This window comes from Dama dama, chromosome 18, assembly GCF_033118175.1.
Source record: "Dama dama isolate Ldn47 chromosome 18, ASM3311817v1, whole genome shotgun sequence".
NCBI classification, from domain to species: domain Eukaryota; kingdom Metazoa; phylum Chordata; class Mammalia; order Artiodactyla; family Cervidae; genus Dama; species Dama dama.
This window is the reverse complement of record NC_083698.1, coordinates 15,089,784-15,102,299: the sequence shown is the minus strand read 5'-3', so window position 1 is coordinate 15,102,299 and position 12,516 is coordinate 15,089,784. Positions and strand designations below refer to the sequence as shown.

The 12,516-nt window shown below is 38.5% G+C and overlaps 1 protein-coding gene and 1 long non-coding RNA gene across 2 annotated transcripts in view; one reads left to right on the top strand and one right to left on the bottom strand.

The window, feature by feature from the left end:
* The window catches only part of UMAD1 (UBAP1-MVB12-associated (UMA) domain containing 1), a 311,916-nt gene that overhangs the window by 9,151 nt on the left and 290,249 nt on the right, over positions 1 to 12,516 (bottom strand). The window contains exon 5 of the mRNA XM_061164964.1: positions 1,473 to 1,544. Within this exon, the coding sequence (XP_061020947.1) occupies positions 1,473 to 1,544 (72 nt within the window). The remainder of the gene's footprint in view (positions 1 to 1,472; positions 1,545 to 12,516) is intronic.
* LOC133072099 (uncharacterized) overlaps positions 1 to 12,516 on the top strand; it is a 152,668-nt gene that overhangs the window by 18,894 nt on the left and 121,258 nt on the right. The window lies entirely within an intron of this gene.

The following is a 12,516-nucleotide window of genomic DNA, read 5'->3' as shown; positions in this document are numbered from 1 at the left end:
TATGTCTCTCATTTCTCTAATATATGGTGAACTCTTAATGAGCAGGCTGTCTCTCATCCATTTTTTTATCCCAAACACCTACCATCACACTTGACATGTGCCTGAGATATGGGAAACTCTCTGGTCTTTTTGAACTGTTCATTACAGCACTTCATGTGGAGTTTGTTCCTGATCTGTATAGTGATAAACTAGCAGAAACCACAGTACATCCTGTAGACTCCCTCTGGTCTAAATTGTCAGTTTCTTTTCTCCTTCAAGCTCTCCATGCCTTTGGGCACCTAAATCTTTATCTTCCTCCAAATGCATTAGCATATTTCTGACTTGAATTTCAGCTCAACTGAACTGAATTACAAAACATCTTTTCTCTGTGGTGTTTGCTTTCCCAAATTTATTTATCCTACTCTCTCCCACATGATGTGATACTTCCCTGGTGTTTGGAATTTCAAAAAAGAACTGATTTATCCTGGTTTTAGCAGGTCAGACTTTTGGGGGAGGATTACTTATCCTGCTCCAAGTAACTTTGGTGTAGAGACTCTCATTTTGTTTCCCCACTACATTTTATAATCCTTCCCAGGAGAGTTCACATGCAAGCTATCGCTGATTTGCAAATATTAGGTCCCCTGCCCCCCTATTTCTTAGGCCTTGAAGATGCTGAAATGAGGTTGTGATCTGAATCAGTTTTGTATATTCATGTGAATATGCATCTGTTACATTCTTTTCCTTGTCTGTCTTTACAATTCAATAAAAAATTCATCCCATGATATCATTACTGCTTACAAACTCATTATTCCAGGTCATTTGGATATTTTATAGGTTTTTCTTTTATCATCTTTTATTTGATTCATAATTTTACTTGAAGAGAATTCAATAACACCTACTAGGATGGGTATTTTTTTTCAGCCACTCAGTGGTATCCACCCCTTTTCAAGGCATAACATTTCCTATTTCCAATCCTCTCTGGGTTTGAAAAAAATAGCCTGGCAATGGTTCACTAAGAATTGTAATTTAATCCTTTGGAATAACAGGCTTTTCATCTGTGCTCCCTGCAATGATCCGAGATCTGCCACACAATCAGTTCCTTAGAAAAGAACAATGCTACTCAGAAGAAAAAAAAGTACTGGCAACATGGAAAAAAAATACATATATATATATAGCTGGTAGAAAAAATATATATATATTTATATATATATAATGTATATGAAGCCATTTATAAAGTTTATAAATTTAAATTAACCTTGAGAGTGAATGGCATCAAATTATGAATTATCACTACTTTTCAGAAAGAGGAATCAAAACATTTCTGACAGCAGATGAACTTGAATGAATGTCTATGCTTTTCATCCAGACTGTGTAAACACAGGCTTGTAACTAGGTAGTTTTGTGTTTATGTTGGTGGAGTCTCTAAAGTTATGCTTACAGTTCCAGGAACAATGTAATATTTCAGAAAAGACAAATACAGACCTAATTCTTACCTCCCATGGTCCTCGACCTCAAGAGTGTTTGTCCAGGTTGCTTGGTGTCCCTGTGTTTTATGGAGCAGGTTACTGGAAAAAAAAAAAAAAAAAAACCACTGCACAGGTGCAACCCTGTATGTCTATAACATTACATGTATATTTGTTTAAATAGGATAGGGCTGATGCCCTCCTTTTGAGACAGTCATAGGTCATCAGCAATCTGCATAGTAATTTATCACCTCGTTTTCAGTCATTATCACTGTTAGTCAACCATGTGTTCCACAGCCTTCACAGACAGATAGTTCACTGGAATTAGTTAGATGCTTTAAGATTCATTAGCATCACCACTATTACTACAAATCACACCATTTATTTAGCACCAACAATGTGCTGAAGAAAGCAAGTTGGCACAATCTGAAGTGGATGAGAAACAATCCCAAGTGTAAAAGGAGCTTGAGCTCTGGGCAAGGACGAGTGAGGGAGGATGACTGGCAGACTCTCAGGAAAAAGGCTATCGTAGTGACACATTTTCATACCCAGAATGCAGCCTCCTGGAAGGACATATACTTTGCAAAAATCCTTTTCTTTCTTCCAGTGGCCTGATAATCTATAGAAAGTAAAGATAGCTGACCAGAAGGCATATTTAAGATGAATTTGGGCAAACTGCTTGTATTTATGGCACATTATTATTTTTTTTTTCTGCAAAGCCTATTGGAACTAGAACTCTCTTGAATCTTTCTGAGCTGAAGTTGGTGTCCAAAAGCTGAAGTCATGTGTCTCAGTCTCCCTCCTCTATAAGCACAGGCTGCCTGTGTGATGTCCAGAGAAGTGATCCACTCAGTTAGTTGAGGTGGGGTATGAGAGGTTGAGTCTGAGTTTAGCCCACAGAATACCGTATAATACAAAAGGAGGCATTTCCTTCTGATCTAATTATTATTGCAATCAACTTAAGGTTCTACTATGCCTTATTTGGCGTATAAAGGACAAGTCTAATACTCTTTTTCCTTTCTATAAAATATAAACATTCAGAGTTTGGTGACCCTAAATGTGATTATAAAATTTGGCTTGGAAACTAAGTTAAAGAAAAATTAGAGAAAGAATTTTTTTCGTGTCTTTCATGGTATCAGCCCAAGCTTTGAACAATGCTTAAGAATGAAAGAAGTCATTTAGAGAGAATGTTTGTGTTCCTCTTTTATACGTTTATTTAATACTTTTATAGATTTTGAAAGTGAAACTGTTAGTTGTTCAGTCGAGTCTGACCCTTGGGGCCCCCATGAATTGTAGCCCACCAAGCTCCTCGAACCTTGGGATTTCCCAGGTAAGAACATGGAGTGGGTGGCCATTCCCTTCTCCAGGAGATCTTCCCAACCCAGGCATCGAACCCAGGGCTCCTGCATTGCAGGCAGATTCTTTACCGTCTGAGCCACCAGGGAAGCCCCTAGTAAAATAATAATTCATATCAATAAAAATTCACTTTATTTTTATTGAGAATCAGTACATTTAAAGCCATCTTATATTTGATGAGTAAATCTGAATTATTAATGAAATTTTCAGTTTGCACAAAAAAATCATACATTTTTCTTTATAGGAGATGTGATATAATTTTTAACATTTTATAAAAAGTTATAGGATAAACTATTATTTCTGGGGTCTGATTTGCAATAAGATAATTATTTGATCATTTTGACTTCTGGTTATAAAATTAAGGCTAAAGACACTCCATATTTTAATAGGCCTAGGTTTTCTATAATGTCTAAATATTCATAATCCCTTTAATATACTCCAGTTAGTATCTGTGCACGTAAGTGTAACTGAGATAGAAAAAAAAAAAAAAATGCCCTTTTCCACCTGAGTATTTCAGTTTGGTATTCTTGGTATGAGATGAGTATATTTTTTTAGAAAATGGCTGCAGAAGAAAAAAGTAATACTTGAGAAGATAGAATTCAAGAAGTATCTGGGAAGTCTTAAGAAGTATCTTAAGTATCTGGGAAGATTTTTTAAGTAAATAAAAAAGAAAAAAAATGGTGGGCTTTTTCAGGAAACAAAGAGAACCAATATATTTCATCACTTATTTATTGTTTTGGGAAAAAAATTAACAAACCTGTAAATACCCTTCCCAAACAGCTAAAATACCCTTCCCACAATGACTGATGCCATTGGCAAGGTTGCTATGTGCAGAAAGAAGACTGAAAAAGATAAAGTACAAATATTGTGGGTTTTCATTGTTATTATGAGAAACTAATGTTTTCAGACCTTGGATGTGAGAGGTAATTTACATGGCCGATTATGAGAACTCTCATGGAATGATTGTGCACCTGCATTTGGTCAAACAGAAAGAAAACTCTTGCACTGTGTAATGTACCATATGCAAATTGAGGGATCAAAGGATCCTAACAGCTGACATACAAAGAATATTTTATAGATTCTTAGGGAGCACTAGTCTGGAGGCATTCAGACCTTCCACCAGGCTGGCAAAAGTGTAGCTTAGGTAACCTTAACTGGAGTATAAATGAAAATGGCTTTTGGAGAAAGGGAGAAATGTTACGGCCAAAGTCCAAAACTCACTAGCATTGATAACAGCATCCAGAAAAGTGAGAAGAGCCATTAACAAAGTCATTAATTAGAATGTTTTTTACATTCCTTCCATCAACTGAAAACATGTTTAATATGCACTTTCCTTAATTTATTTTAGTCTTCTCTTCCCTATTTTTTAAAATTTATTTTAGTTGATTTCCTGCGCTGTGTTAATTGCTGCCATATAGCAAAGTGACTCAGTTACATGCATATATACATTCTTTTCAGATTATTCTTTTCCACTATGGTTTATTACAGGATACTGAATACCATTCCCTGTGCTATACAGACCTTGTTTTTATCTATTCTGTATATAATAGCTTTATCTGCTAGTCTCAAACTTCCAGTCCTTCCCTCTCCCACACACTCTCCCCCATGGCAACCAGAAGTCTATTTTCTACGTCCGTGAGTCTGTTTCTGTTTTGTAGGTAAGTTCATTTTTGTCATATTTAAATTCCACATTTAAGTGATATTATATGGTTTTTGTCTTTCTCTTTCTGAATTACTTCACTTAGTATAATAATTTTTAGGTCTGTCCATGTTGCTGCAAATAACATTATTTCATTCTTTTTTGTGGTTGAGTAGTATTCTGCTGTGTACATGTATGTCACATCTTCATTATCCATTCATCTGCAAACGGACATTTAGGTTGTTTTCATGTCCTGGCTCTTGTCAGTATTGCTGCTATATTTCAATATTTACTGCCAGAAAAAGATAACCTGCCTGAATTTCTTAAAGACACATTGGTGAATATCATAAAGAAATATAGGTGAATTTCATAAAGACATATTGGTGAATATAATAAAGACATATCAGCATACTACTTATGTTTCCAGGGCAGAGTGGGCACATCTTTGCTCAACACACAGATTAAATGACAGTAGTGCTTGAAGGCTCAGCTGTTACTTGAGCAAAGAAGTTATTATTCATCAGAAACAGACTGCTAACAGGACTTGAGAGACAGTGTAGTCTATGGAAAGAGTTCTGGACCATCTGCAGCTTCAACTTGCTCATCTGGTAAATGGGGATAATAACACTTGCTCTGCCCAGGTCATATTTGTTGTGAACAAAGTCTTAAGAGGTGAACACACTCTGTAATGTATAATATGTAATGTGCATAATGCAAGGGATTATTCTTAATGAATGAATTCACTAATAGCTATTCTTTTATAGGGATTAGAGAAGTCCTAAATCCCCAAAGAGATTGATGCAATTATACCAATAATTATTTGACCCTTGTATTTATTTTAGTTAATAATCACATGCATCTCTTATTTAGGGAAGAAAGCTGCATTTCCTCTCTGAGCCACCCTTCTGCCTATATTCAAGTCTGCTTTCTTTGTGTTTGCATTACTCAGTGAACTCAGCCAAGATATCAACAGGGAAGTCTTCTTTTTTATTAAAATGGGTTATTTTGGCATGTATGTCCTAACTCTAATCACCAAGACAAGCCCCCCCAAAAAAACCAATGTCCCTTTCCATGTGATTCCAGAACCCTGGGCTTCCCTCATTCTTGGCCCACAGACCAAAAAAAGCTACCATTTTAGCAAAATTTACACACACCAGTGCTCCTCTATGTAAGTTTTAGAACAGCACATTCATAATACTATACTAAGAAGCATCATCAGAAATAATCAAGGTTCAACTGTGCTCACAGAGCAGCCGTTTATTTTTCTCTTTCTAGAAAACTCACAACTTGGCATCTAGTCACAAAATTTTAGAAGTTCTTGGCCATGCCAGTAAGCTTTGAAGTGTAGAGGTGGAAAAGTCCTGGGATGGAACTTTCTTGACCTAAATTTTACATGCTTATCATTTGGTAACTAATTTTTCTTGCTTTTTTTTGTTGTTGTTGTTGTTTCCTTTGAAAGAGGAGAAGGCCTTGTAACTGAATGTATATTTTGCAAAGGGTTGATAGCCTTTTTAAAAATAAGCCTGAGTTATAACAGGGACCATGTGTAATACTCTTTCTTTACCTCTCTGGAAGTGCCTCTAGACTTGCAGTTCTGGGAGGGGCCTCTTCTTTGTTGTTTAGTCACTAAGTCGTGTCTGACGTTGCGACCCCGTGGACTGCAGAACATCAGGCTTCCCTGTCGTTCACTATCTACCAGAGCTCGTTCAAACTCCTGTCCACTGAGTCAATGAAGCCATCCAGCCATCTCATCCTCTGTCACCCCGTTTTCTTCCTGCCCTCAATCATTCCCAGCATCAGGGTCTTTTCCAATGAATCAGCTCTCCTCATCAGGTGGCCAAAGTATTGGGAGCTTCAGCATCAGTCCTTCCAATGAATATTCAGGGTTGATTTCCTTTAGGATGAACTGGTTTCCTTGTTGCCTTCAGGTAACTGGGCTGTCTTACTTTGTAACCTTAAGGCTCAAGGCCAACTCTGGGACCAATTTTTTCATTCGTAAAAAGCATTCTTGAGTTGAGAATCTCAAAGCCCCTTTCAGCTCTGAGCTACACCTTCAAAGATGATCCAGTTTAGTCAGTGCATAAGCCTGAAAAACGCACTCTAAGTATTTGGGACCTACCCTCAACATCTCTCATGAAATCTATTTCCTATATTAACTTGAGTTTTCATTCAAACTTTTACAACTGAAAACTATCTATCAACAGCAAAACCCCACAACTAAAATAATGTTTTTGGTGTTTTTTGGTTTTTTTTTGCAAAAGACCATTCAATTTCAACTTATTGGATTCATTTGTCTACTCTATGGGGAAAAATATTTGGAGTATTTCACTGTGAACAATTATACTTTGAGTGACAAACATTTACTGTGATGATCACTGGAAAATCAATGCTAATTATTGGTTAACCATCTTAGCTGGCTAATATCTAATCTAAGCTCTGTCATTAATGGGCCAAGTGGCCTAGAATAAACTTCAGTTTCCCTGTCTGCAAAGTGGGAACTGAGCCAGTGACCCAGCTCTTGAAAAGTACTTGTAATCACTCTTGAGTCTCAGAGGGCAAATGACCATGGGCACCATCTGACACTCTTTGGAGGATGCATTTACTCTTTGAGGCCATTAAGGGAACCATTTAGTACTGTAGCAGTGACTTACTGATGTTGCCCCAGAGGTCCCAAAGACATAATGCACTGTCCGTATAACTCTTGCTTTCTTTGTGTCTATCAACTAATCTATCAGATGGTACCTTTGATAGATCAATTTGCTAGACACAAGTGGGTGGGCATTTTACTCCCAGACAGTACTTGCCTCTTCCCTGCTCTTAAAAGAATCAGAAACAAACCCAAACACAGCACTCCTACAGAGAACTTGGGTTATTTATGAAACAGAGTGGCTAACTGCTGTAACCTCCCTGTTGCACTATTGTATTCTCTGGTGCTAAGAAGAACTACACTGAATGGAAGTGTTGGAGGTACTTTTTTGATTTTAACATTATTAATAATAGCTCTAGGGTATGAATGTCTCTCCACCCACTTGTCCTCTTCTCTTTCCATCTGGATTCAGAGAAAGAGGGACTTTGAAGAAGGTAAATCTGCTTAATTTCTGGATCCCTTCCTATCTGCTCTCTCCTCAAGTAGCATTTTGATCAAATATTCATAGCCTCTCCTGTGTCATTAATCTTTCTTTGGCTACTCTTTTCTTTCAAACTCTGTAAAAATCACTAATTAAAAAAATTTTTTTTTTATTGGAGTATAGTTGATTTATAAGATTGTGTTAGTTTCAGATGTATAACAAAGTGGCTCAGTTATACATATATTCATTCTTTTTCAGATTCTTTACTCACATAGGTTATTACAGTACATAGAATAAAGTTCCTTGTACTACACAGTAGGTTATCCATTTTATGTACAGTAGTGTGTGTATATTAATCCTAAATTCAATGTTTCCCCTCTGGTAGCCATAAATTTGTGTTTTCAAAGCCTGTGAGTCTCTTCCTGTTTTGTAAATAAAATCATTTATATCATTTTAAAAATTAGATCCCACATCTAAGTGATATCATGTGATAAATTTGTCTCGCTCTTTCAGACTTACTTCACTTAGCATGATAATCTCTAGGCCCATCCATGTTGCTGCAAATGGCACTGTTTTGTTCTTTTTTATGGCTGAGTAATACTTGATTGTGTATATGTATCATATCTCCTTTATGCATTCCTCTGCTGATGGACATTGAGTTTGCTTCTATAATTTGACTATTGTAAACAATGCTACAATGAATATTGTGGTGCATGTATCTTTTCAAATTATGGTTTCTCTGGAAATACGCTCAGGAGTGGTATTACTAGATCAAAGGATAGTTCTATTTTTAGTTTTTTAAGGACCCTCCATGCTGTTCTCCATAGTGGTTGTACTAATATACATTTCCACCAACAGTATAGGATGGTTCCTTTTCCTCCACATCCTTTCCAGCATTTATTTGTAGACTTTTTGATGATGCTTTTCTGATTGGTGTGACATGATACCCTGTTGTAGTCTTGATTTGCATTTCTCTGCTAATAAGTGATGTTGAGCAGAATAGCTCTAATCTTCAATAAATCAAACTCTCCCTGTTTGCCTCTCACCTGCTCTTTCTTTTCTTTCCTAGTTATGCCTGTGAAAAAGTAATCCATTCATAGTGTCCTCACTTCACTCACTCACTCCATAACCCACCATAGCCGTCTGTGAATGTGGTCATCATTGATAATGGTCTAGGTCCTCTGGGTTTTCAAAAATGCTTGTGATCTACAGAAAAGTTGATTGGCTTAAATACAAAAAAAAAAAAATTAAATAGTACTAACTTCAAAGGGAAAATTTTTATGAGATGAATTTAATGTGGAATTTGACATGTGATGGTGGCTCAAATGGTAATCTGCCCGCAGTGTGGGAGACCTGGCCTTGATCCCTGGGCCAGGAAGATTTCCTGGAGAAGGAAATGGCAACCACTCCAGTATTATTGCCTGGAGAATTCCTTGGACAGAGGAGTTCATGGGGTCGCAAAGAGTCAGACACAAGTAACACACTTTCACTCCAGAAATGAGTGTGTTTAGGATCTAGGGGAATTTTAAATGATGAGTCTGCTTTTCCTTTCACGTCACTAGCTAAGTAAAGAGGACATATCCCTTCAATAGCTTAATCCAGCAGTCTGGGAGATGTGTTATACCTTTTTTCCCTCACATCTTATATCCACTCAGTCACCAATTCACTCAGTTCCTTTACTTTCTTGAATATCTCCACTTCTCTACATCTTTTAAAAACACAGCTATGGTTTTGCTACCCTCATGCTTCATCCTTTTGGTGATTCCCATTAACTTGGGAAGAAGCCCTAAATGCTGCCATGACTAAGCCCATGAGCTGGCCTCTGCCTGCCTCTCCAGCTCAATTCCAGTCACGCCCCTCTTCCCTCTCTCTCACTGCATTAGCTGTAGCCAGAACGGTGTGCGTCTTAGATCACTCTGGCAAGAATCCTCCCCCTTTCACAAGGGGTTTCTCAACTCAGGACATCTCTCTACCCAGTCTCCCCCCGACAGGCCTCCCCTGAACCTCCAGATTGGGTCAGCTGCGTCTGCGTCTGTCACCACCCACCGTAATCACACTCTCATTGCAGTCTGGGCCTCACCTTCTGTAGCTCTCCAACACATTTTATTTTTTCAAATCTTATCGGTGTCTAGTTGCTTTACACTATCGTGTTAGTTTCAGGTGTATAGCTTAGTAATTCAGTTGTACATATATTCATTCTTCTCCCATATAGGCTACTAGAGAATATTGAGTAGAGTTCCCTGTGCTATACAACAGGTCCTTGTTGGTTATCTATTCTATATATCTGGTGTGTGTGTGCATTAATGCCAAGCTCTTAATTTATCCCCTTCGGTAACGGTAAGTTTGTTTTTGAAAGCTGGGAGTCTGTTTTGGGTTTTGTAAATAATATCACTTATATCATTTTTTAAAAAGTAGTTTCCACGCATGTGTGATATCATATGATATGTGTCTTTGTCTGACTTGCTTCACTTAGCGTGATAATCTCTAAGTTCATCCAAGTTGCTGCAAATGACATTATTTTGTTCTTTTTTTATGGCTAATATTCCCTTATATATATGTATGGCATCTTCTTTATCCATGCATCTATAGACGGGCATTTAGGTTGCTTTTGTGTCCTGGCTATTGTAAACAGTGCTTCAGTGAACATTGGGGTGTGGGTGTGTGTATCATTTTGAATTACAGTTCCAATAGACTTTAAATTCTTTGTTCAATGTGTTCAATGTTTTTTTTTCCCCAATACAAGTGCCTAATATTTATTAGGTACTTCCTATGTGTGAGGCAGTTTTACACACACTATCTCATTTTAATCATTACAACAACTATGTGAAAGTGAAAGTGTTAGTCACTCAGTTGCGTCTTGATTCTTTGCGACCCCGTGGTCTGTCTGTGGAATTCTTCAGGCAAGAATCCTGGGGTGGGTAGCCATTCCCTTCTCCAGGGGATCTTCCCAACCCAGAGATCGAACCTGGATCTCCTGCATTGCAGGCAATTTCTTTACAATCTGAGCCTATTCCCTTGTATATATGTACCACATCTTCTTTATTCATTCATCTGTTGATGGATGTTTAGGTTGCTTCCGGGTCCTGGCTATTGTAAACAGTGCTGAAATGAACATTGGGGTACATGTATCTATTTGAATTAGGATTTCAACACACTTTAAATTCTTTGTTCAATGTCTGTTTTCCTGAGTGCTTAATATTTATTAAGTACTTCCTATGTGTGAGGCATCTTTATATATACTATTTCATTTTAATCATTACCACAACTATGAGGTAGTTTCTATTATTACTCTAGTTTTATAAGTAAATAAACTGAAGTTCTAGGAAACTGAAGGCCACATAGCTAGTGAAGGATAAATTAAAACTGGAACCTAAGCAGTCTGTATCCAGAGCACATGTGTAATCATGATTAATATGCTTCAGTGAAGCAATAGACTCCATAAGGGCAGAGGCCAGATCTTATACCCCCAGGGCCTAACACAGGATTGGCATACAGTAGGGGCCAACAAGGACTTGCTGATATACTTAACGCAGTGCCAGCACCTAGAGTGGTCTATGGTCCACCAGATTCTTCCCCTCATCTGCCTCTCTAGACTTTGCTCCCAATGGGCCTGTCACCTGTTCCCCATGCCCTGCCTTCTAGCCGTATAAGCAGTTACCTGTACAGGTCATAGTGGTCCACACTTCTACCTTCTGTCTGTTCATTAGGTTCTTTCCCTCATTTGCTCATCCATTCATTCACTCATTCATCATGCATCTGTTTACTGGATACCTACTGAAGGCCGTGTGTGTGTGTGTGTGTGTGTGTGTGTGTGTGTGTGTGTGTGTGTATTCAGTCACTTCAGTCCTGTCAGACTCTTTGAAACCCTATGGACTATAGCCCGCCAGGCTCCTCTGTCCATGGGATTCTCCAGGCAAGAATACTGGAGTGGGTTGCCATGCCCTCCTCCAGGGGATCTTCCTGACCCAGGGATCGAACCTAAGTTTCTTATGTCTCCTGCACTGGCAACTGGGTTTTTCACCACTAGCACCACCTGGGAAGCCCTAGGCAGTGAGAAAAGTCCTGTGATAAGCTATGGAACACTAAAAGGATGTCTAAATAAGACTGGGGAGTCAAGAAAGGCTCCCAAGAGAGGTAACATTGAAATTGTGTCAAAGGCTGCATGGCAGAGCGGCACGGCAAGCCCCCGTTCACCTTTCAGGACCTTGTTCTATGTCTTTTCCATCGCTCGCTCCATGGCAGAGCATTCAGGGACATTGTACCGCTTGTCTTTAGAGGACTGCTTCTCCTATCAGCGAGGTCCTCTTACTCTCTTTGTGTATCATCTCAGCACAGGGGTTCCTGACACAGAAGAGACACCCAACAAAGCACTGATGAATGAACAAGTAACATCATGGTTCTTTTAGTGAAAACATTCCTCTTAAATTCATTGTACAACTCTGTGCATTTACCTGAAACCATAGAATTTGGGTTTATTTACAGAATAGAAATAGTCAAAGCTATGATTTTTCCAGTAGTCATGTATGGATATGAAAGTTGGACTAAAGAAGGCTGAGAGCCAAAGAACTGATGCTTTTGAACTGTGGTGTTGGAGAAGACTGTTGAGGGTCCCTCAGACAACAAGGAGACCCAACCAGTCAATTCTAAAGGAAATCAACCCTGAATATTCATTAGAAGGACTGATGCTGAAACTGAAGCTCCAGTACTTTGGCCACCTGATGCAAAGAGCTGATTCATTGGAAAAGACCTTGATGCTGGGAAAGATTGAGGACAAGAGGAGAAGGGGACAACAGAGGATGAGATGGTTAGAAGGCGCCATTGACTCAATGGGCATGAGTTTGAGCAAGCTCTGGGAGATAGTGAGGGACAGGGAAGCCTGGTGTGTTGCAGTCCATGGGATGGCGAAGAGTCAAACATGACTGAGCAACTGAACAAGAGCAACAATAGAACAGACATTTTCTTAACATATAAATAAAAGGGATTGGGGGACCATTGACACCTAGCAACACAG